The 25,898-nt window shown below is 43.5% G+C and overlaps 1 protein-coding gene across 2 annotated transcripts; it reads right to left on the bottom strand.

The window, feature by feature from the left end:
• Positions 1-470: 470 nt before the first annotated feature.
• HUS1 (HUS1 checkpoint clamp component) lies at positions 471-25,898 on the bottom strand. Of its 2 annotated transcripts, XM_016188809.2 has the most exons (8): positions 25,763-25,898; positions 22,723-22,850; positions 22,459-22,635; positions 15,987-16,094; positions 14,426-14,500; positions 8,215-8,314; positions 6,021-6,131; positions 471-3,249 (listed from the first exon to the last, which is right to left on the bottom strand). In XM_016188809.2, the coding sequence occupies exons 1-8, from the start codon at positions 25,812-25,814 to the stop codon at positions 3,170-3,172; spliced, it is 831 nt and encodes a 276-aa protein (XP_016044295.1). In that variant the 5' UTR covers positions 25,815-25,898; the 3' UTR covers positions 471-3,169. The 2 variants fall into 2 exon arrangements, with proteins under 2 accessions (XP_016044295.1, XP_060027541.1); XM_060171558.1 differs by lacking the exons at positions 471-3,249; positions 6,021-6,131 and adding an exon at positions 6,138-7,103.

The raw sequence follows: 25,898 nt of genomic DNA, 5'->3' as shown, positions 1-25,898 counted from the left end.
TCTGTCTCTTTCTGTTTGAGACAGAAAAAGCAAAAGAAGAAAGAGTCCCACTGGGAATGGTGGAATGGCAAAGTATAGCACTTTGGCAGCTGAAAACCATCTGTCTGTGAGGGCTATGCCTCACTGAGCTGCTGGGTGGTCAGCCCACTGACATCTCTACCCTCCTTCTGGGGTCCTTTCTCCACTTACCACAAAGATCCAGTTGCACATACTGATTTGGCCTCACACATGCTGGGCTCACGCAGAGTTGCTTAACACAATGCTGCCTGCCTGCCAGCCAATACAGACTCAGAATTTTGAAGCTGTTACAATTTCACTGTGACAAGTTTTGAGTGCTCTACTTATGAAAATAAGTACGTCATGAAAACTGAAGCATCTAAATTCCAGTGTTCAGGAAATGTTCACTCCAAGTTGAACTGAAATAATAAAGATTACTGCATTGAAATAATAAAGATTACTCATAACAGTAATACCTTCAAAATAATTTATTTGTTATAAATTTGAATATAGCATTTTAAGAAAATACTTAGGTATACAAAGATTGAAACAAAACATTCAGAAAAAACAAGGTGCAAATGTTGGTGTATATACAGTTTTTTTCTAGCATAGATACATATAACACATTGTTAATATTCTCCAAACTGGGGTCAGGTGGTACAGAGGGGTGTCTGCTCTGCTCCTTAACTTGAGTCATAAACATTTGGCTGCAATAGCAGACTTCTTCTGTCACTATTTTAAAAGTCACCGAAAGATTGTGCCAACTACTGACTACTTACTCAATCTCCTAGGAACTCACATTTAAGATATTTCATATGCTTTTTGTAGAACAGTACTAGAACATCCCTGATGGTTATCTCTGTGTAAATTACTATCAGCAGAAAACTGGGTCAAAAAGGAAAGGAGGGCTTTCCACACATAATACCACACTGGACTCCAGAATGCAGAAACAAATCACATCCCCACCAGCAGTAACTGAGGAGACTATTGCATTTCCCTGCTTGTTTTAGAATTAAAAGTCACAACAGATGACTCCTATTCTTGGTTCATTGACTGCACTGAGAAGAAGCTACAAAACAAAAACAAACAAACAAACAAAAAACAGTGGAGCTTCCTATTAGACTCCCTTGGAATCCTCAGGAAAGCCATCCCATAGGCAGCTGGAGCTGAGCACAGCACTCAGGACAGGCCTCCACATGGTGGGTTCTGTATACACACAACAAGCCAGAGCCCATCTTTAAAATCTAGAAAGCTATTTTAACAGACCTCAATGCTTCAGGAATTAGTCTTGAAATAAGATGATCTTTCAAACTGTATTCATTCCTCCAAGTGGACTAAGTTGCTACTTCCTAACCTCCCAAAACATTGTCCTTTTCAACAATGCTCAGCAGAGCAACACTGGGTGGTCTGTAGTTCTGGGGGTCCTTTCAGCACCCTCCAGGGCCTGCTTACCATCTTCAGAGGCAGAGGCTATGGCCAACAATGAGCAGTGAGGCCACTCATAAAGAAAGGCCTGAGTCTTCCATAAAATCATCAAAATCAGGACTTACGTTAAATAAGCACTGAAGAGAGTTGAGGGAAGTTACATCTGTTTTTCAAAACTGCAGGTAAATCTATTTTACTATGACTGATCTGAAGCAAAAATATTCTTCTCAGGCGGGTAAATGCTAACTCTGAAATGCTTGGCTTCTTATTTCAGCGATTTGGGTGGGAGACGTGAAATGAGAATTCCAGGGCAGGTCATGTCACCTAATCTGCAGGATTAAGAGGCTGCACTGCTCATCTCAGGATGTCTAAGCTGCAGTGACTGGTACAGGCCTTTCCTGATGTGTCCCCAACACAGTGGACACCACAGTCAAGGGGAGGCCACAAAGAGCACGCTAACTTAGATAATGCAGAAGAAGAAATCAGCCCTTTTCCTCTTACCCTAATAAATAATGTATCTTCACTAACACACTTGCTGGAACAGAAGCTTGACTCTGACAGCACACCTTTCAGGAATCACTTCCTGATACAGAGTGACTTAGTTTTATCACTGCAGCTGGCACTGAGTTGGCTGGGAGCATCAGACAGAGCGAGAGAGAACTTCAAAATTAAAATGAGGCCCTCACTTTAAAGTGTTATTTTAACAAAATATTACCTCGCATTTGAACGTTAGTAACATCAGAAAAGCCATTCAATACATTGCATTTACCAAATAGTAAGAAAAAGCCATGAAAGATATTCCCAGTCTAGCTGATTTATTTGCTCCCCTTGCCCTAAGCAAGTGCTTTACTCCCTCAACGTGTCCCTGTGGCACTAAGATGGCACAGATGACACACCATTCCACAGGGCAAATAAGCTCTCATCACAGCAGGGTTGTGATGGCTGTGTCTCCAGAGGGGTGAGCAGACTCTCACCCACTGGGTGGGTTCATAGGCAGAAGTAGGCTCTCAGCACCCGTCATACAACAAGATGCTGTAGTTATCCCTGTTCCAAACACAGAGGGGCTCTTTCCAGAATGATGACTGCACCATGAAAGAAGAATGTTACACGAGTCACAGTCGGGGAACTGCATCTTCTGGGCATCTCTTAGCGAGAGGACTCCAGCCTGGTCTCATGGGGCTGCACCAAGGGCTCGTTTCACAGGAGGCACTGGGTGGAGCACTGAGATGCCAATGAAGCACTGAGCAATGAGAGCACAGAAGGAATGTGAGCAAGTATTTCTGGGTCTGTTGCTACAGGACTTATCCACTAGAACATACTAATTGAAACAGAGAGCTATGGGGTTAAAAAAAAAAAAAATGCCGAACTCTAACTCAACCAATAACATTCTGCAAAATTTGCTCACCATATCAATTCAAAGTGCAGAATACGTTTTTCACAGCTTCAATAAGAAAGTACTCTTGGAAATCTAGAGAAGTAAATTCTCTTTTCTTTCAGTGTCTAGAGGGCAAGATAAAATAGGCATGGACAGAAGAAGTAATAGGAAAGGGGGCTTATTCAATTGTGTTTCATTAATTCCAATTTTAGTCAAAATAGTATAAAAAAGGGGGAAAAAAGCAAACTATATAGGATTTGTGCTGCTGCAAGGACACAGACAAGTGACTTAGCGTGCATCAACCTCTGGCCTCTGCAGGTCAGGATTGAGCTCCCCGCCCCCCCCAGAGTGCTTCCCTCTGGGAAGATGGTGCTATGACAGGGCCGAGATGAAATACTGTAGAGACACGTCTTCATGGAGCAAATCAAAATGGACCATCTTGTCACTCACATCTAGGGAGAGAAGAGCATTGGTTACTGTCAAACACACATACCGTCCTCCCTCCAGAGGCCCATGGGCTGTGTGCCTCTGCTTTCTAAGTTCACAGAATGTTGGAATGCCCCAGCTCAGGCCAGGTCACCCTCAGCCAGAGATGGCAGAGGAAAAGAAGGTGAGCTGCCACGGACTGTGGTGAGAACACGCCAGATAGATCTCCTGGCAGCCATGATTGTCTGTGCCAGCCCCTTCAGGAAAAGGCAGCTTCCCACTAGTGGGCAGCCGAGGTGCTACATCCAAGGTGTCACTTCCTGGTCTTTCTCTAGCGTAATACACATAATACTTCATTATTACTCTCCAAACTGAGATCAGATGGTACAAACGAGTATCTGCAACAACAAACTTCTGTCACATTATTTTTAAAGTAACTGAAACATTGTGCCACACCACAGACTAGTTAACCAGTCTCCTATTAATGCACATTTAGGATATTTTACATGACACGTGGTGTCACCTCCTGCCTATGACAGGCGGTCATGCGCTGGGCTGCGAGGGGTGGGGGGAACATGACAAATCAGTTCAGCCAGTAATTCCAGTCACCCTATAATCCTGCCAGGGCCCAGGGTAAAAACTATAACATGGGCAGGGACCAAAAGAGGGAGAGCAAGGAAGGCAAAGAATGAGGGACTGCAGTGTGAGGGTGAGAGCACAGCAGCCAAGAGCCATAGCCACTGAGTCAAGAGGACAGGTGCTGCCAGGTGAGGTGTATGTGTGTATGTGTGAGGGGGGGATTGTTCACATGCCCATCCCCAAGGTTCCAATGGGAATCTAGTGGAGACCAGCTGAAGCCAGATGGCTAAGAGAAATGGGATCAAAACAGAAGAGACCTAGTCAAAGGAGAGCGTAGGTGGGGAAAGCACCAGAGGACCAGCAGAAACTGGCACTGCACCTACAGGGGGAGGCAGAAGGTAGACGCTGAGGGCCTCCAGAGACCTCCCAGAAGTGTGACACACAGCCATGCAGGAAGCAAGACAGATAGAAGTAAGTGTGTTGTTACAGTGGCTATTGTACCTGAATGCAGCAGAGACACAGAGTAGCAGGTTGTGACACAGAATTAAAGCTCTCATGCTTTCCTTCACCCCTCACCCCCAGCTCTGTTTGTCCTGCATTGTCTGCCTCCCCACTCCTGTTTCCTAGGCCACAGTATAGGCTCGAGGCCTGAGCATATCCCACGAGGCGAGTGCAGCCCCCACTCCTGGAGCTGCTGCTCTGAGGACAGGAGAGCTGGTTCACATTCTAGCCACCAAACTGGGGTTGGTGGGACCTCCAGAGGCTAGCAGCCAGGAGTTTGCTAGAAATGAGCCAGAAGGCCCTGACCAGACCTGAGAATGGACGTCTGAACTCAGCTGCCATGCAAGCTGTCCTTTGGAGAAGAGCTGTCTTAAACTTTCAGGGAGGGCCAAGGAGCACAGCCCTGCTGCTCTTAGCCCTTGAAACAGAACATAGTCTCTGTCCAAGCTTCTGAGGATGCAGCTCAGGCAGACAGAGACCCCATTCCACCCCAGGCCCAGCCTTTCTGCTTTTCCTTCCTGTCCCTGTCCCTGAGGACAACGCACACCCGTCTATGTCCATCACCTCATCTAGCGCCTTCTTAGCACACTGTCCTTCCTGTGCTGCTTCTCTTGTCAGTTCTGCTTCCTTTTTATCTATCATTTCAAAGAGCTGGTCCTTGGCATAGACTCATATGTAATTTCCTTTTCCTTCTCTGCCTAGCATTAGTGAGTTATGACTACCATGGTGATCTCTACTTAATACTGAGACAGAGAAGGTAAGGGTTAACTTCTCAAGCTCAAGAAGAAAACTGCAGTTGGCGGCCATCTTCCCCTCCTCCCAGTACAAACATAGCTTCCTGCTGCCATCATCAGAGTAGCCTTGGTCAGTGGCCTGAGAATCTGTTCTTTCTGCCCAAGTCTGCTTATCACCCAAACTGTGCTTTCTTTATACAGAAAAGAATAAAGCACCTGTTAAGCTTGTTGCTATGAGTTACTATGGGAAAGCTGATAATTGTATAAAAGGATAAGCCCTACTTGGCTCAGTTTCTTTTTTTGGAGCTGAGGCTGCTGAGCCTGCTGGCATAATAAGCACTACTTCCTGCATTAAAGCCTCAGGGTATCTCCCTCTCTGCCCAAGAATCCAATCATAATATTAAGTGTGCTGCTTTGGTCCAGAGTGCTCAGCCTGGGAGTTATCACATACTAGGGTACTTCCAGTCACAGACAAAGCGTCACTTCAAATGCTGTGATCTTAGGAGTAAGCAGATAGAGTGCGCCTTGGAAATTTCTTGTCCCATAAGCCACTTCTCACGTGTGGTCAAAGAAAGGAGAGCCAATGCTGGTGTCTATGTGAGGAAGTGATCAGAACTGAGAACCAATAACAAGTGCTAAGGACCAGGAGCGCAGACACTGAGATAGGGGACAGCTTTATAAGGGTCTGGGCTAAGGTGGGAACCTGGAGGAATAGTAAAGAGACTGGAGGGCTTAGAACCCCACACTCCTGGCAGTGAGTGTCTGGCACATGTCCAGGCCCCTCTGCCACATCAGTGGGCACAGGCTGTAGGGAGAGGAGGTGCCAGGAGCTGTGCCCTGCTGCTCCTCTTTAGAGAAGCGCCTCCTTCCCCTAGGACACCAGCATCCGTGCGACTAAACTTGTTTGAGATTGCACACAACTGTGAGACCAAAGCTGATTAAAATATCTGAATTACGAAATACAAAGTGAAATGCAGACTTACTGCAGATGGCCTTAGTAGGGTTTACTTGTTGTCCAGCAAGGAACTGTTGGAGCTTCCTAATGTCTATGTGAACTTCAGCCATTTGTTCTGGGTCTCTGTTTTGAGAAGAGTCTTCACAAGATAAACAGACATGAATGTTTTAAAATGCAACATATTCGAATATAACAGGGAGCTAGAGATAGCACAAAGATCACTTATATAAATTAATGATTCCTATAATTACTGATTTTAGCATCCTTCATCACTTGGCAAGCAAGTATTTAGAAGTCCCAACTTTAAAAAAATGGGTCTAATACTCCTTTAAGAGCAAAAACATACAGGCCTAATGCAGACCTGCCGTGAAATAAGGAAGCATTCTTTCAACTTCTGAAAATTTTCACAGGTAAAATAGTTACTTATTCAATGTACAATTAGTAACATGAATAAAATGAGAATTTCTAAGAAATGAACAATTCATATAACAGAAGCCTTAGTTCCCGATTTTGTTTTAGTACAACAGCAGGCTCTTCACTGCAGGAACAACCCTTTCCAATGCTGTGTAAATAATGTGTCTTGAAAAGCAAACTTGAAGTAGTTTAATTTTAAAACTTTTAAAATGGGAGGGGGCAGGTGGTGGCACACCTGGTTGAGTGCACATGTTACAATGCACATAGACCCAGGTTTGAGCCCCATGATCCCCACATGCAGGGGAAAAGCTTCTTGAATGGTGAAGCAGTGCTGTAGGTGCTTCTGTCTTTCTCCCTCTTTATCTATCCTTTGGAGGGAAGTGGAATCTCTGTCTGTATCTAATAAATAAATAAATAAAGATTAAAAATAAAATTAGGGAAAAAAGACTTTTAAAGGGACCCAGTATGTTTGCTTTAAAGCAGACACATATTATTAGAGAACACTTGTTCCTGGGCCCTTGCCTCATCCCCACACTCCCTCCCCCCAGCCCCATTATACAGCTCACCCTCACCCCCACCCGTGAGCTCTGCAGCATGTGATTCTGATCTTCCCTGAAGCCCATCTGCTCAATCATCCTGTTCCACTGTGGGCTCCAACACCTCTTATCATCCAGGATGGGCTGGCACATTTGATGACCTGAGAAGTAAACTGTATTTGCTAATCTAACTTGGCATTATGAAAGAGACTAAGGCAGAAGAAAATATTTTCTGATTCTATTCCAGATGGAAAACTGAAACTTTATTTTTTTTTAAGTTTTACTTATTTTATTTAATGAGAGAGAGTGAGAGAGAGAAAGAGGAGAGAGAGGGAGAGGGAGAGAGGAACACCAGAATCCTGCTCAGCTCTGGCTGATGATGGTGCTGGGAATTGAACCTGGAACCTCAGAGCCTCAGGCATGAGAGTCTTTTGCAGAACCATTCTGCTGTCTCTCCAGCTCAGAAGCAGAATATTTAGAGTAAAAATAGACAGGAAAAGTTCATGGATGACTCATCTTGATCCATGTTTTTTAAAAAATATATTTATTTATTTATTCCCTTTTGTTGCTCTTGTTGTCTTATTGTTGTAGATATCGACGTCGTTGTTGGATAGGACAGAGAGAAATGGAGAGAGGAGGGGAAGACAGAGAGGGGGAGAGAAAGACAGACACCTGCAGACCTGCTTCACCGCTTGTGAAGCGACTCCCCTGCAGGTGGGGAGCTGTGGTTCAAACCGGGATCCTTACGCAGGTCCTTGTGCTTTTCGCCACGTGCACTTAACCTGCTGCGCTACCGCCGGACTCCCAACCCATGTTTTCTAGATGAGTGAAAGGACCATGAACTGAGTGGCCACAACCTAATGGCACATCTCCTTCTTCCCAGGCAGGCACCCCCTCCACAGCCAAGCAGACACATGCCATCCCATGCCCCTAAGCAAGAAACACTGTCACCCAGATGTTGACATGGCATTTTTTTTTTTTTTGCTACCAGGGTTATTGCTGGGGCTCAATGCCAATACTATGAATCCACCACAGGGGATAGGATAAAGAGAAATTGAGAGGGGAGAAGAGAGAGAAAGAGTGACATAGCCCTGCTGCACTGCTCATGAGTAGGTGCTCAAACCAGATCTTTGCACATGGTGATATGTGTGCTTAACCAGGTGCGCCACTGCCTGGCCCCGTTGACATGTTTTTCACATGGAGATCTTAACAAGATGTGTCTCCTAAAGCGAGTTATCAAAAGCAAAGCAAATGACCAGCTGGCAAACTTACCTAGTGGAGGATTTCCAAGATCTTTAAAATGGGTCGTAACACATACTAGTTCTGTTTCTATTTTCAAGTTCAACTGTCCGTTTAGGTTGGCTTCGATGATCTGCAAATGGAATGGAATGTTTTATACAGTCTTACGGAAAAAGAAAAAAGAAAGGAAGGAAGAGAGGGAGGATGAGGAAGGAAGGAAGGAGAGAACCCATAGACATCAGCTCCCAGGAAACCAGGGGCCCCACAGCACCCTAACACATACCCTCAACAGCATCCACACCCCCACAACATCAGCAACACAGAAAAGATAAGAGCTGACAGCCAGGACCCCAGAAACCCCACAACTCCCAAGGGTAGAAGGCCTGAGAGCAGGTGGACCTAGGTGCAAGATGTAAAAGCTCCATAAGAGTGCTTCAAAGGTCGGAAGAAGTCAGGAGCAAAAGTGTCAGTGAGATAGAATGGTGCCACAGGGCAGTTTTATTATTATTTTTTTAATTTTTTTAAATTTATTTATTTATTTTCCCTTTTGTTGCCCTGTTGTTGTTGTTTTTTTTATTTTATTTATTGATTCATGAGAAATGATAGGACAGAGAGAAAGAACCAGACATCACTCTGGTATATGTACTGCCAGGGATTGAACTCAGGACCTCATGCTTGAGAGACCAATGCCTTATCCACTGCACCACCTCCCGGACCACCCTAGTTGTTTTTTTATTGTTGTTGTAGTTATTATTGTTTTTGTTATTGATGTCATCGTTGTTGTTGGATAGGACAGAGAAAAATGGAGAGAGGAAGGGAAGACAAGAGAGGGGGAGAGAAAGATAGACACCTGCTTCACCACCTGTGAAGCAACTCCCCTGCAGGTGGGGAGCTGGGGGCTCAAACCAGGATCCTTGTGCCAGTCCTTGTGCTTCGCGCCATGTGTGCTTAACCTGCTGTGCTACTGTCCGACTCCCTATAATAATCTTTAATAGAACCAGAGTCACACATGTGCGGTTTCACTGCCTCAAGTCACTTTTTTCATTAAGAGAGAGAGGGGTGGTGACTGGGTGGTGGCATAGTTGGATAAGTGCACTCTATAATGTGCAGGGATCAAGGTTCAAGCCCCTGGTCCCCCACCTGCAGGGGGAAAGCTTCCCAAATGGTGAAGCAGTGCTGCAGATGTGTCTCTCTTCTCTTCCCTTCCCTTCCTTCCCTTCCCTTCCCTTCCCTTCCCTTCCCTTCCCTTCCCTTCCCTTCCCTTCCCTTCCTTCTCTCTCTCTCTTTCTTCCTCATTACTTTCCTCATCCCTCTCAATTTCTTTCTGTCTCTACCCAGTGAATAAATAAATAAACAAATGAGAGAGAGGTAGAGACACCACTGCATCAGAACTTTCTCCACTGCCATAGCACTGCCAATGTGGTGCTGGGGCTCAAACTTAAGAGCACACACATGAAAATGGCCTGATGACACAGGCTTATGACAAAGGCACATAAAGAGGGAGAGGTCTCAGAAAGGCAGGACAGGTGGCTAGAGGTGAGGCCAGTTTTTCATAGCCTGTGGTTACAACAGACTAGAGAATTCAGGGTTATAAAGCTGAAAATCTACCCTGACCACCCCATATCTCCTAGAGCCCTGCAGAAGCCATCCCAGAAAACAGGAATCTGGTTAAAACTCAAACCAAAAGAGTCTGAAAAATATCCAAGAGATAAAAACAGTTGGCCTGTTGGCACACTTAGAGGCCTGAAGGCACTACATAAAGTTGGTGCAGAGAGTGTGAAGAGTTACAAGAAATTAAGAACAGCAGCAGCTATGACAGAACATAAAACCTAGCTTTAGAATTCCCTTATACGGGGAGTCGGGTGGTAGCACAGCGGGTTAAGCACAGGTGACACGAAGAGATTCGAGCCCCCGGCTCCCCATCTGCAGGGGAGTCACTTCACAGGTGGTGAAGCAGGTCTGCAGGTGTCTATCTTTCTTTCCCCCTCACTGTCTTCCCCTCCTCTCTCCATTTCTCTCTATCCTATCCAACAACAATGACATCAATCATAACTATAACAAGGGCAACAAAATGGAATAAATAATAAATAAATATTTTAAAAATTCCCTTATACCAGAAGCCTATAACTAAGAAATAAACTCAGATATTGGGAAGTGAGCTTCTTGAATTCCAAAAGTGTCCAAAGTTTCACAAGCTGCAGTGTCACCTTGCAGGTGGCTCTCTCTGCAGTCACAGCACAGCTGGGCTGTGACTGAGCAGCTGGGCCAGGTGACTGGCATCTCCCAAGCCCCCAAGTCTCCGCCTGCTCTCATAGCTCCTCCTGAGGGGCTGCCTTCTACCCAACTCTACCTACACCTGCGGCCTCTCCACAGATCACAGAGGTCTTTCCATTCCCCACCATTAAAGGATGCTTCTGGTCAGAATTTAAACTACTGGGGCCAGGCGGTGGTGTACCCAGTTGAGTGCACCAGTTACAGTGCTCAAGGATGAAGTTCAAGATGGTCAAACAGAAACTATCTGCTCTCTTCTGGAGACTGGAGTACATGTACACAAGAAAATGATCAATCTACAAAGAAAATAACCCTAAACCAGGTCTGTGGTGGAGGATACTGGCATAGTAATGGTGGGTATGGTACGGTGATAAAGGTGTGATAAAGGTGATAAACCTTTGAAAAGGGTGCAACTGTGCCTCTAGAACATATATTCTTATAAATCAGCACAACTTCAGCAAAATAAATTCATCTAAATTGCATTTTGGTTAGACACAGTGATTCATTGCAGTGTTCTAACTATAGAGCACTAGAGTTTCTCATAATATTCTGTAACATACAGATCTGTCAAATGTCTGTGTCATTTTTTCATTCAAAACTAGAGTACAACAGTTTTCATTCTGCCCAATGATCACTAAGTTCTCAGTTGCTGGGAAATTGTGTAGAAATCTCCCAGAGTATAGATAAATAAAAATACTGCTCTGTTTTTGGCATGTGGGGGTGGGTGGGAAGGAGAGACAGCATAATAGTTATACAGAAAGACTTTTGTGCATGAGGCTCTCAAGTTCCAGGGTCAATCCCTAGCACCATCATAAGACAGAGCTTAATGGTGCTCAGGCATAAATAACCATAAAAGTCAAATAAATCTCCCAGAGTGAACCAGACAGGCTATGTACCAAGTTTAGGAAGATTTTGCCACCTGCTGTGCTAATTCTGGAATCATATTACCCAGTATATATGCAACTACTTTTGTTGTATCACGACTTGATCTCAACTGAACTTTCACTAGGTAGATGATGTTTTAGATCACAATTGCCTAGTGCTCGTTTTATGAGATTTTTCCATGGTGTATCTTGTATACTCTATCTATGTTGTTATATTTTAGGCAACACACATTATATTCCCCTTTTAGTCCCGCTGGATAAATAGATTAGCTATTTGATCACAAAGATAATCCAAATTTATGTTTTTGCATAGTAAGTGTATCTCTGTATGAGAGAAGTATTGTCAGTCTGACTCCTTGACTATCCAGAAATATATCAACACATGTGTAGACTACTCTTCTATCATCTGGAAACAAAATGCTGAAATAAACAAATCAATGATCCTTGTGAATATTCTCAATGACTCTGGAAAGCTTATTTATCTGGAAAGCTTAATAAATACCTAGACGGTTCAAACAGGTGGTCACGTACCTTCTCAGGAATTAGAAATGATGGCTTCATATGGAGATTTAGTCAAGAGAGCAGCTTGTAATGGTTCTAGACTTACTTCAGGCTCAATTACTCCCTTAGGTTTTGCTAAGATTCCTAGAATGTGAGTAATCAAACAGTAGATCCCATCTCTTCTGACTAGGCCCAGTAACAGGCTTGGTGGCATGAGAGTGATACTGAGAGAGCAAACACATCACAAATTCTCTGGACACTGGTCAATCCAGTTGATTCTTTAACTATTACCCAGAACACAGCATGCCTCAACATACTTTTTCTTAAAGCTTTTGATAAAACAGCACATGTTTCAGTGATTTCCTCAATGAGAGTTGCCAAGAATTTGTGGAATACTGATTTATTAGGCCCCTAACGAAATGGTCTCTTTTAACCATGCAAAAAGTCACAAAGTCCCTGCCTCCACTGTATTATCACTTCCACTTTTGGTAATACCCAGCCCCAGAACATGCTGGCTGGTGGCATCATTAGACTGACCCCAAAGACTAGCTTTTGCCACTACATCATGACTTATCTCACCCACAGGCCCAGATTCCCTTGGTTTAACCATCAGGCTGGTCCTATGAAGCTCTGACACCATGATTCTAAAAGAATACTTAAAGTAGAAGACAGCAAAGCTCCTATCAAGAAACATTGCTACTCAGCAAGTTTAAAGGCAAGCCGTGCCAGCACTACCAACACCCCAGTAGCCTGTCAGAACGGTCTTAGATCCCAGATGAAGTCTCCTGAGTCAAAAGTCTCTACACTGTAACAAGACTCAAGAGTCATCTCCTGCACATTAGTCTGAGAAGCAACAGCTTAAAACATGATGTAGATTCCTGGTAATCTGTGCTCATTTTTCTGCTCCCAAGAGAGTCACGTGCAAGTCTCCTCAAGGGTTACTCTCACTAAAAGAAGAGAACAGGCCAGAAAAAATGGCTCATCTCTGATGAAAGTGTGTGGGGCTCCACTTATTCTTAATTCTATCAACTCAGTCTTCAGATAGAGAGTTGTGGCCCCAAAGTCAATCTCACCATCTGACTTTCTGCACACTTACTATTCTGGATTGCAATAACCACACCACAAAAAACCTTTGCTTTTTAAACTCCCTGGAGAAAAGAAAATGCCACTGATGATTTTATCTGCCTCAGTTATTTTGCTGAGTCATTTCCACTGAATGGAAAGAACAAACAAACAAATCCTTGGGTTAATTGCCTCTTTATTCTCTCCTGGGCCCTTCTGAATCTCTCTGGAGCTACCCAGGGATCCCCAAGATGCCAGCCTGACAACTGGATCAACAGCAGGTGGCCACAGAACAAAGTATCAGCACAAATGTCTGTAAATTAAAATGCAGTCTGTAAAAATGAAGGCATAAAAGAAAAGTACTCATATGCGAGAACAACTGCAGAGGCAGAATGGCTCCTAAGCATTTTCTAGATAGGAATTTTCAGAAGTCTGTCTCACAGTTCCATAGATCTACAGAAGCTTTCTCTGGCCCATCAAACTTGAATTGTCTCTGAGTAACAGGTGGCTGAGGTGAATTTCCCTTTTTGGGAAGCTGGCAGGTCAGCCAGTATGGAGATAACAGTAGGCCTTATCAGGTAGCAATGAAAAAAGCAGCAGAGAGGAGGGTCTCACAGCTAGGACAGAGGGAGGATGCCTGGGCATGCGACTGAAGAGGGAGAATGGCTCAGTGTCTTCCAGAGAAAGATGGAAGAAAAGAAATGAAACTGCTTGAGTTGAAAGAATTCAATTCGAATGGCAGCTTGGAAATGGATAAAGTCAGAGTGGATCAGCAGGGAGGATGACATGACAAGAGACCTCAAGGACCAACCACCAGTGAAAAGCAAAAACTCTACCTTCATCATACAGAGGTTTAGAAAGTAACAAGATGTCTAATTAAATGAATAATTATACACATGGCTTAAGGTGTCAGGGGATATAGCTCAGCAGGTAGAATGTAGTACTTGCATTTATGAGGCCTGGAGTTCAATTCCCAGCTCTGCATATGATGGAGAACTAACCCAGTATCTGTCTGTCTGTCTTTCTCTCTCTCACCTAAATTAGATAAGTTAAGTCTTAAAAGTTGTCAGATGTAGGTGTCTGGGAGAAGGGCAACGAAGAGAGAATTCAGGATAACCCCAGCTGCCCAGTGAGGATAGTGCACACAGTTACCAACTCTTGGCAAGGGCAGGAGATCTTCATAAAACAGATAGAGAGTAGAAGGTGACGTGTGTAATTTTCAGTCTGAAGCACAGCAGAAGAAAGAACTGTTGAGCACATTCTTGATAGGCCATAGATGTCAATGTGAAGGCAAATGCTTAAGAGAAGCCACTGTACTTAGGAGAGTGCATAGGCCTAGCACAGGATTCAGGGGTACTTGTTCTACAGCAGACTCCGACCAGGTCAGTTCCCCAGGAGGAGCTCCCAGTGAGGGAGACCCGCAGCCTGGGTACCGTGAGAGTGAGGGTGCTGTGGCTCAGGAGAAGTTTCCGCCCAGGCCACACAACTAAAAGCAAACACTGCACAGTTTCTTTCTAATAACTTACGAGGTGGTTGCTGATGTTCTTCATTTTTTCCACGACACTCCTCATGGTCTTCAAAAGTGGTAGGTAAATACTAACCTACAAAAAAATGTGAGAAAAATCACAAGTATTAAAAATACTAATTCAGGGCTGGGTGGTGGCACACCCAGTCAAAAACACATATTACAATGTATAAGGATCTGGGTTCAAGCCCCCAGCTCCCACCTGAAGGAGGGACACTTTGCAATCAGTGAAGCAGGGCTGCAGGTGACTCTCTTTTTCCCTCCCTACTTCCCCCTTCCCTCTCAATTCCTGTTTCTATCCAATAAATAAATTTAAAATAAATACATAAAATATTTTTAAAACTGCTATATTTATTCAAGTGCTGACAGGTGTTGAAATGACTGTATACATCTGGGATCCCTGTTGTGCTGTTAGACTGTCTCAGTAAAAGTTTTTAAAGTCTAAAAAGAAATATAATTGCATAGTTTTACTAACCTAGCTAGGCCTGCCCTGGTTACTTCAGCAACCATGTCCCTCTGGGCATCATGCCAGCTCCAGGACTGAGATGCCCCTACATAAGCCCAAAGAGACTGGGCCTCTCGGGCCACCTGAGGCCTTTCCCTGTGGGCTGCTCTCACCTGCCTCGGGTCTTTTCCTACTCTGCAAAAATAATTTGAGCAAATTGTGAGCAACCCTTTGGCTGAATTGATTTTTGGTGGCTCTAAGATGTCTGTCATCAGGACTAAGGTGGCCTCTTGTTTAATCTTATACACACACAGCCTGAGCATTACTCCTTTACAGAAGAGGAGAGACAGAGTTCTGTAGAAACCCACCCCAGGAGATGGAATGGAACCGAGTATGATTTTATATTTTGCTCTATTTAAGTGCTATTATTGAGCAAGGCAATCTTTTCCCTATTATAAATAGGGAGGTGTTTATACTATATGCAGCAAAGTGTTAAAATATTTTATTTAAAAACCAGAAAGGGGGGGTGGTGGCACAGTAGGTTAAGCACACATGGCTCAAAGCACAAGGACCAGCGTAAGGATCCCAGTTCGAGCCCCCGGCTCCCCACCTGCGGGGGGGGGGGGGGTGTCACTTCACAATCAGTGAAGCAAGTCTACAGGTGTCTATCTTTCTCTCGCTCTCTCCGTCCTCCCCTCCTCTCTTGATTTCTTTCTGTCCTACCCTACAACAAAAGCAACAATAACAACAACAGTGATAAACAACAAGGGCAACAAAAGGGAAAAAATAGCCTCCAGGAGCAGTGGATTTGTAGTACAGGCACCGAGCCCCAGCAATAACCCGGGAGGCAAAAAAAAATAGAAGGCAGATACTCCAATTTTTCACCTTGATTATCTTTTTTTTTTTTTCCAATCTTTTGTTTGTTTATTTGATAGGACAAAGAGAGAGAGAGATTGAGAAGGGAAGGAAGGGAGGGAGGGAGGCGAGATCTTGGTTATCCTTTAAAAATGAACATCCGCTTCTTCTAAGGTACTATCCAACTTTCTGATATAACTAAAACCGAAGAATTCAAATCCTGCCATTTAATATGAGCAACAGGATCCTGGGCATCACTCACCTCAGCGGCTGGGATGGTGGGCTCCTGTAAATCCCGCCATAGTTTTCTAGGGATGACCTTGATAGGAATGTCATGTGTCACAATTCGACTACTGTTGGAAGCAGATAGCTGTCAAGAGATTAAGTTGAAATATTTTTATAATGTCAATATTAAAAGATAATCGAATAACTAGAGGACATAAAAATGTGATGAAATAGAAAATCCATGTGAAATGTTCTCAGTTCACCCATTAGAATCCATTTAAAAGGTAGTCACAGTGTTCCTGGTAAGCTTTAGGTTGTGTTAAGAGATGCTAAGTCTGGACTAAAGAGATTATGGGAATAAATATCCACAGGATACTACTCTGCAATCAAAAAAGATGATATTTCGTTCTTTGGGGCAAAATGGATGGAATTGGAGATGATTATGCTTAGTAAAATAAGTAAAGAGATAAAAGACAACTACCAGATGGCTTCACTCATATTTGGAATGCAAAGATCTGATTTGCATGAACTTGCCAAAAAGCAAACAAACAAAATAGAAGCAAGCAAACTGTAAGGCTTGTGAGAACTATACTGATTATCTTTGGGAGGGTGGGAAATAGAACTTTGGTGGTGGGGGCACTGTAATTTTTTAATCTTGTAACAAACTATGAATATCAAACAAAAAAGAAAAATAAAGTCTAGTGCATGAGACTAGGTCCCCAACGTTCAAATGAAATTAAATGAACTACACATAATCATCACACCTTGAATGCAATAAGACAGAGCAACTGTGTGCTCATGTAGTAGGGTTGGTAGATGGGAGGTGAGAACAGTATCTCTAGTAATGCTAGAACAAGCAGCAGCAGCTGAAGCAAACATTACGTTGTTATGTTGGTAAAAGCAAGAAACACAGATATGTATAGGCCAGTCAGTATGCTATGTACTCTCTATATACTCAAAGGTTTATGTTTATCCACATCCTGGTAGCTTCTATAAGACAAATAATGGATCCAAGGCATACAGCATTTCTTCTCCTTCTCCTTCTCCTTCTTTTTATGCTGAAAACCATTCAGCTCTGGCTTATAGTACTGCTAGCAAAAGAACCTGGGACCTGGGACCCCTCAGGCATGAAAACCTTTTTTTTTCCTTTTTTTGGTATTACCTTTATTTATTTATTGTATAGAGACAGCAAGAAATTAGGTGGGGAGGAGGTGATAGACAGGGAGAGAGAGATAGGGTGGGAGCAGATAACATAATGTTATGCAAAAACACTCTCAAAAAGACAAATCCATTGCTCCTGGCGGCCATTTTTTCCCTTTTTTTTTTTTTTTTAACTTGGCACGACAGAGAGAAATTGAGAGCGAAAGGGAGATAGAAGGAGACTCAATCAAAAACTAGCATAGTTGTGAACCCCTAGCAACATGTCTGAGACTCCAAAGTCCCAGGTTCAGTTCTCCCACACCACTATCAGCCAGAACTGAACAGTGCTCTGGTTAAAAAAAGGTACACCATTGTTTCCAACACCATTTGTTGAAGAGACTCTGCTTTCCCCATTGAATAGTCTGGGCCCCTTTGTCAAAGATTAGATGTCCATAGGTGTGGGGCCTCTTTTCTGGGCTCTCAATTCTATTCCACTGGTCAATGTGACTATTCATGTTCCAGTACCAAGCAGTTTTGATGACAATGGCCCTATAATACAGTTTGAAATCTGGGAGTGTGATGCCTCCGGTTCTGTTCTTTTTTCTCAAGATTGTTTTGGCAATTCTAGGTCTTTTCTGGTTCCAGATAAACATTTGTAGCATTTATTCTATTCTAAAAAATGTGCTTTGGATCTTGATGGGGATAGCATTAAATTTGTAGATGGCTCTGGGCAATATATTCATTTTGATGATGTTAATTCTTCCAACCCATGAACATGGAATATCTTTCCACTTCTTTGTGTCTTTTTCAATTTCTTTGAGTAGTGACACATAATTTTCTTTTTTTTTTTTTTTTTTTTGACACATAATTTTCAATATACAAGTCTTTCATTTCTTTGGTTAGATTTATTCCTAGATAGTTTATTGTTTTTGTTGCTATAGTAAAAGGAATTGATTCCTGGATTTCAATTTCTTCTTAGTGTTTGCATAGAGGAATGCCACTGACTTTTGAATGTTAAATTTATAGCCTGACACTTTACTGTATTGCCTGATGATTTCTAAAAGCTTCTTGCTGGATTCCTTAGGTTTTTCCATGTATGCTATCATGTCATCTGCAAATAAGGAGAGTTTGACCTCTTCTCTTCCAATCTGTATCCCTTTAATTCCTTGCTCTTGCCTGATTGCTATGGAAAGAACTTCCAACACTATGTTGAATAGTAATGGTGATAGTGGGCAGCCCTGTCTAGTACCTGATCTGAGTGGAAATGCTTCCAGTTTTTCACCATTGAGTATGATGTTGGCTGTAGTTTTGCTATATATAGACTCCACTATCTTCAGGAATTTTCCATCTATTCCCATTTTTTGTAGTGTTTTGATCATAAGGGATGTTGTATTTTGTCAAAGGCTTTCTCTGCATCTATTGATATAACCATGTGGTTTTTGGTCTTGCTTTTCTTGATGTGCTGGATCACATTGATTGATTTACGTATATTAAACCAACCTTGCATGCCTGGAATAAACCCCACTTGGTCATGATGAACAATCTTTTTGATATACTGCTGTATCCGGTTGGCTAGAATTTTGTTCAATATTTTCACATCTATGTTCATCAGAGATATTGGTCTGTAGTTTTCTTTTTTGGTTGTATCTCTGTCTGCTTTTGGTATCAGAGTGATGTTGGCTTCATAAAGTCTCTTCAACAAATGGTGTTGGAAACAATGGGTTGAAACATGCAGAAGAATGAAACTGAATCACTGTATTTCACCAAATGCAAAAGTAAATTCCAAATGGATCAAGGACTTGGATGTTAAACCACAAACTATCAGATACTTAGAAGAAAATATTGGCAGGACTCTTTTCCGCATAAATTTTAAAGACATTTTCAATGAAACGAATCCAATTACAAAGAGGACTAAGGCAAGTATAAACTTATGCGACTACATCAAATTAAAAAGCTTCTTCACAACAAAAGAAACCACTACCCAAATCAAGAGACCCCCCCACAGAATGGGAGAAGATCTTTACATGCCATACATAAGAGTTTAATAACCAACATATATAAAGAGCTTGCCAGACTCAACAACAAGACAACAAATAACCCCATCCAAAAATGGGGGGAGGACTTGGACACAATATTCACCACAGAAGAGATCCAAAAGGCTGAGAAACATATGAAAAAATGCTCCAGGGAGTCGGGCTGTAGTGCAGTGGGCTAAGCGCAGGTGGCGCAAAGCACAAAGACCGGCATAAGGATCCCGGTTCGAACCCCGGCTCCCCACCTGCAGGGGAGTCGCTTCACAGGCGGTGAAGCAGGTCTGCAGGTGTCTATCTTTCTCTCCTCCTCTCTGTCTTCCCCTCCCTCTCTCCATTTCTCTCTGTCCTATCCAACAACGACAACAACAATAATAACTACAACAATAAAACAACAAGGGCAACAAAAGGGAATAAATAAATAAAATTAATTTTAAAAAAATTAAAAAACAAAAAAGAAAAAAGAGAAAATGCTCCAAGTCCCTGATTGTAAGAGAAATGCAAATAAAGACAACAATGAGATACCACTTCACTCCTGTGAGAATGTCATACATCAGAAAAGGTAACAGCAGCAAATGCTGGAGAGGGTGTGGGGTCAAAGGAACCCTCCTATACTGCTGGTAGGAATGTCAATTGGTTCAACCTCTGTGGAGAACAGTCTGGAAAATTCTCAGAAGGCTAGAAATGGACCTACCCTATGATCCTGCAATTCCTCTCCTGGGGATATATCCTAAGGAACCCAACATATCCATCCAAAAATATCTGTGTACACATATGTTCTTGGCAGCACAATTTATAATAGCCAAAACCTGGAAGCAACCCAGTGTCCAACAACAGTGAGTGGCTGAGCAAGTTGTGGTATATATACACAATGGAATACTACTCAGCTGTAAAAAATGGTGACTTCACCATTTTCAACCGATCTTGGATGGACCTTGAAAAATTCATGTTATGTGAAATAAGTCAGAAACAGAAGGATGAATATGGGATGATCTCACTCTCAGGCAGAAGTTGAAAAACAAGATCAGAAAAGAAAACACAATTAGAACCTTAAATTGGCATATCGCACCAAAGTAAAAGACTCTGGGGTGGGTGGTTGGGTGGGGAGAATACAGGTCCATGAAGGATGATAAATGACATAGTGGGGGTTGTATTGTTATATGGGAAACTGGGGAATGTTATGCATGCACAAACTATTGTATTTACTGTTGAATGTAAAACATTAATTCCCCAATAAAGAAATTAAAAAAAAAAAAAAAGATACACCAACACGTGGCCCCTTAGGCAAGAAAATCTTAACCAGTAAGCTATCTCCCAGCTCCTGCTGCATGTTTTGGTTAAAAAAATAATAATAATGTGTTACTGTCTTGCTTTTCTCTTTGTCTCCAGGGTTATCACTGAGGCTCAGTGCCAGCACTACAAATCTATTGCTCCTAAGGCCTTTTTTTTTTGATTTGACAGAACAGAGAGAAATTGAGAGGGTAGAGGAGATAGAGGGAAAGAGATTCAAGCAAAAACTAGCATAGTTGTGAGCCCCTAGGAAAATGCCTAAAATGGACTTCTGAGCTTTCTCCTACCCTAAGATCCCTAATCTCATCTGCTCTATTCCTACTTTTTGGTTCCTATTCATTAACCATTTTGCCTCACTTCATGTCCTATCATCTTCCAGATACCAAGTTGCAGATGCTGCTATGATTGCATCCTGATGCTCTGGAACCCCACATCCCCAGAGCCCCTCCCCACTAGGGAAAGACAGAAACAGGCTGGGGGTATAGATTAACCTGCCAACACCCATGTCCGGCATAGAAGCAATGACAGAAGCCAGAACTCCTGCCTTCTGCACCCCAAAAACAATTTTGATTCATACTCTCAGTGGGGAAGAAGTAATAGGAGGAAGAGGGTAAGAGGGCTCTGATCTTCAGCTTCATCAGGACCTGCAGAGAGAGGAGGAAAAAGGGAGGGGCATTTGGATGTAGTAACAGGGTTATGTGTGGCTTGGAGTGGAAGAGAGGACTGGACCTGGAAGAAAAAGGGGGAAATTATGTACAAATGTAGACACATTGCTGTAGAGATGAAAGTTAACCCATATCTGCAACCTTGGGAGAACTGTGGTGGCATGCAACAAAGGGACTTGGGATTCAGAATTCTGGTGGTGGAAACAGTGTGGAATGACACCCCTGTTGACATGTAACTTTGTAAATCAATATTAAATCACTAATAAATTTTTTAAAAAAGGAAAAAAGGGGTGGGGTAGATAGCATAATGGTTATGCAAAGACTCTCGTGCCTGAGGCTCCAAAGTCCCAGGTTCAATCTCCCGTACCACCATATGCCAGAGTTGAGCAGTGCACTGGTTTAAAAAAAAGGAAAAAAGGAGCAGGCCCAACCTGGGAGAGAAGAAAGTATGAGGTACACCCAGGGTGCCTCAGAGGGGAACATTTGGGTATTTGGCTCCAAGTCAGGATGGGTCATCTGAAAAAGGCTCTGAATGTCACTTTCAGGAATCTGAACTTCATTCTGGGAACAGGGATAGCTCAGGGTGTGTGTGCTCTGAGGAAAGATGATCTAAGGAATAATTTCATCTGTAGTAGCATGGAAAACAAATATGCTGCACTGGGGAAATAGTTCAGAGTTGAGCATGGGACTTGCAGACCTAAGGCCCCAGAAGCCCATGCTCCAATTCTGGTGTCACTACAGACCAAAGCTAAGAGGAGTTCTGCAACCCCCCACCCCCACACTACCACCACCACCACACACTCACACCCAGCCCATCTTTCTCATAAATATTAGATTGTTATTTAAGGGTATTATAGCAGATGAGGTAAGGGGACATTCTGGAAGTGAAAATGAAAAGAAATCATGACTTCTGGAGTGTGACAGCACCCCTAAAAGAAATGGTGGTGTGGGCCAGCAAAACAGCTCACCTGGATAATGCACTGCTTTGCGTTGTGCATGACCCAGGATCGAACCCAGCCCCTACCACACTGAAGAAGTCTTTAGTGCTGTGGTCTCTTTCATCATTCTCTCTGCCTCTTTCTTTCTCTCTCTCTCTCTGTGCAGAGGGGGGAGAGAAATCTAAGTCAACCTGAAGTGGTGAAGCCTGAGTAATGACCAAAAGGAAAAAAAATTTTTTTAGAGAAAAAGGCAGTATTCTAGTGGGACACTATGTGACCCCAATGCTGTTTATGCATGAGGAATTAACTCTCATGGAAAATACTTATTTACCTCATATGTTGTCTTAATCAAACTGAATAGTTTTCCCACTGCATACTATTCAAAAACTCAGACTTACACCTACTTCTATTTTCCAGAAATATTCAAAAATGACCCGACTACTCACCAGTTCTATAGAGACCGTGAGGCAAGGAAAATGCTTATTAGTCAGTTTGATTTTCAAGGTTCTGGCATTCTGGGCTGTTTTCAAGGCTCGAGATAAGTTTTCTGATGTCAGCTCTAAATAAATCTCATTATTTTCTGCAGAGACGCCTTCCATCTGGAACTCACTGAAAAAGTTCTCCTAAAAGAAAAAAAAAAAGGTGTTGGGGTGTTTACTTTCTGAAGGCATCTGGGGGCATTTGAAGGCCTCTTGGGAGTCCCTGCGAACCTGTTCCAGCTCACACCACATGCTCACTCCTCCACTGGCCACCTTGTCCGAAAGGATGAAGTTCAGTTTATCTGGGCTGATTCGTAGACTGCAGGTTTTGGCTAGCTTGGCTATCATGTTACTGACTCCTGCAGCCGGGGAGAAAGTTACACAGAGATCAGTAATTTAAAGGGGTTCCAATGGACACATTCTTTTTTTTTTTAGTTTATTTATTGGGGGATTAGTGTTTTATATTCAACAGTAAATACAATAGCTTGTACATGCATAACAGTTCTCAGTTTTCCACATAACAATACAACCCCCACTAGGTCCTCTGTCATCCTTTTCCAGGACCTGTACTCTCCCCCCAGCCCAAGGCAGAGTTTTATACTTTGGTGCAATACACCAACTCCAGTTCAGGTTCTACTTGTGTCTTCTCTTCTGGTCTTGTTTTTCAACTTTTGCCTGAGAGTGAGATCATCCCATAGTCATCCTTCTGTTTCTGACTTATTTCACTTAACATGATTTCTTCAAGGTCCATCCAAGATAGGCTGAAAATGGTGATGTCACCATTTTTAATAGCTGAGTAGTATTCCATTGTGTATATACAACTTGCTCAGCCACTCATCTGTTACTGGACACCTGGGTTGCTTCCGGGTTTTGGCTATTACAAATTGTGCTGATAAGAACATAGGTATACACTAATCTTTTTGGATGGGTTTGTTGGGTTCCTTAGGAAATATCCCCAGGAAAGAAATTGCAGGGTCATAGGGTAGGTCCATTTTTAGCCTTCTGAGAGTTCTACAGACTGCTCTCCACAGAGGCTGGACCAACTGACATTCCCACCAGCAGTGCAGGAGGGTTCCTTTGACCCCCACAACCTCTCCAGCATTTGCTGCTGCTACCTTTTCTGATGTATGACATTCTCACAGGAGTGAAGTGGTATCTCATTGCTGTCTTTATTTGCATTTCTCTGACAATCAAAGACTTGGGAGCATTTTTCCGTGTGTTTCTCGGCCTTCTGGATCTCTTCTGTGGTGAATATTCTGTCCATATCCTCTCCCCATTTTTGGATGGGATTATTTGTTTTCTTTGGCAAGCTCCTTATATATTTGGTTATTAAACTCTTGTCTGATGTATAGCATGTAAAGATCTTCCATTCTGTGAGGGGTCTCTTTGGGTATTGGGGTATTGGGTATTGTGCAGAAGCTTTTTAATTTGATGTAGTCCCATAGGTTTATACATGCCTTAGTCTTCTTTGTAATTGGATTTGTTCCATTGAAGATGTCTTTAAAATTTATGTGGAAAAGAGTTCTGCCAATATTTTCCTCTAAGTATCTGACAGTTTCTGGTCTAACATCTAAGTCCTTGATCCACTTGGAATTTACTTTTGTGTTTGGTGAAATATAGTGGTTCAGTTTCATTCTTCTGCATGTTTCAACCCATTTTTTTTCCAAAACCATTTGTTGAAGAGACTCCTCTTTCCCCATTTAATAGTCTTGGCACATTTGTCAAAGATTAGATGTCCATAGGTGTGGGGGCTTACTTCTGGGCTCTCAATTCTATTCCACTGGTCAGTGCAATGGACACATTCTTAATGCAAAGCATCTAGAGCTGGAGGGTGCAGGGAGAGGGAGGGGGAGGGAGAGAGGGAGGGGAGGAGGGGGAGGGGAGAAGGAGGGGGAGGGGAGAAGGAAGGGGAGGGGAGAAAGAGGGGGAGGGGAGAAAGAGGGGAGGGGAGAAAGAGGGGGAGGGGAGAAAGAGGGGGAGGGGAGAAGGAAAGGGAGGAGGGGAGAAAGAGGGGGAGGGGAGAAGGAGGGGAAGGGGAGAAAGAGGGGGAGGGGAGGAGGAAGGGGAAATGGAGGACAAGGTAAGAGGGAGAGGAGAGGGAGAGGGGAGGGGGAGAGACTAGGAGGAAAAGCAAGCATCCCAGGGGTGCACCTAGCTTGTAGAATTTAGCTATGCTCAGCTCTGGTTGATGGTGGTGCTGAGACCTTGGAGCTTCAGGCATGAGAGTCTTTGTGTAGAATCATTAATGCTGCCTCCCCAGCCTGCTTGCAAAACTTCTAACTTCACCTAATCTAGGATAGGGCTTGAAGGAATCATGTGAAGTGAGTGAAGCCAGAAAGAGAAGGATGAATATGTCTCACCCATGGGCAAAAGTGGAAAAATAAAAACAGAAAAGGAAACACAAAGCAAAATTTGGACTGGGATTGGTGTACTGCACCAAAGTAAAGGACACTGAGGGCTTTCAGGTCCTGGCGCATGATGGTAAAGGAGGAACTAGGCTCAAGGTGAGAATGTTTTGCAGAAAACTGAGAAATTTTACACATGTACCAACAACTAACAACTGTTTTTTACTATTGACTGCAAACTATTAATTCCCCCAATTCAAAAAAATAATAAATAAACACTTCTAACTCGGTGCAACTTCCCGGGGAAGAAAGCAGCTGAGGTCAGACCTCCCAGGCTGGGATAAGGAGGCCGAGGCCAGGAGCTTTGTTACCACCTGGCTGGGGACACTTAAAACACCCCCCCACACACACACACACACAGTGTGGCCACAAGCCAGCACAGGGCTCCGCACAGTCGGGATGCTGGGACCCAAGGGGAAGAGGGCTGTCCACCCCAGAAAAAGCGGTGTAGACACGGCTGGCTGGGGCTGAGAAGCAAAGCCAAGGGCCGGGTGGTGGTGCACCTGGTTGAGAGCACTTGTTCCCATACTCAAGGGCCCGGGTTGGAGTCCCTGCCTCCCACCTGCACCGGGGGAAGCCTGGAGCTGAAGCAGGGCGGCAGGTGTCTTTCTGTTTCTTTCTCTCTCTATCTGTCCTATTAAGCATATAAAATATAAAATATATCGAAACATAAATAAAATTAAATGAAAGAAAATAAAGTGCCACGCAGACAAGCACCCTGTTTCACAACCCCTCCCCACTACCTGCTCCCTCTCCTCCCAGCGTCCTCCGCCCAGCCCCCCCCCCGTTCCCCGGCGAAGCGCGGCCTCCTTCCGGTTCCCCCGCCCGCGCTTCCGCCCTCTTCTCCCGCGCGCGGCCCCGCTCACGCGTGAAGTGGTTCAGACAGGCCGTGTCCACGATCTTTGCCCGAAACTTCATGACGGGATGTGGAGCGCGGAGCGTGTGGAGCTGGCGGACAGGAGTCCCGTCTCAAGTGTCCCGCCGGAAACGCCCCGGCGCGCA

This window comes from Erinaceus europaeus, chromosome 14 (genome assembly GCF_950295315.1).
Source record: "Erinaceus europaeus chromosome 14, mEriEur2.1, whole genome shotgun sequence".
In the NCBI taxonomy this organism is placed as follows: Eukaryota; Metazoa; Chordata; class Mammalia; order Eulipotyphla; family Erinaceidae; genus Erinaceus; species Erinaceus europaeus.
The sequence above is the reverse complement of the archived record's forward strand: the minus strand, read 5'-3'. Positions and strand labels throughout refer to the sequence as shown.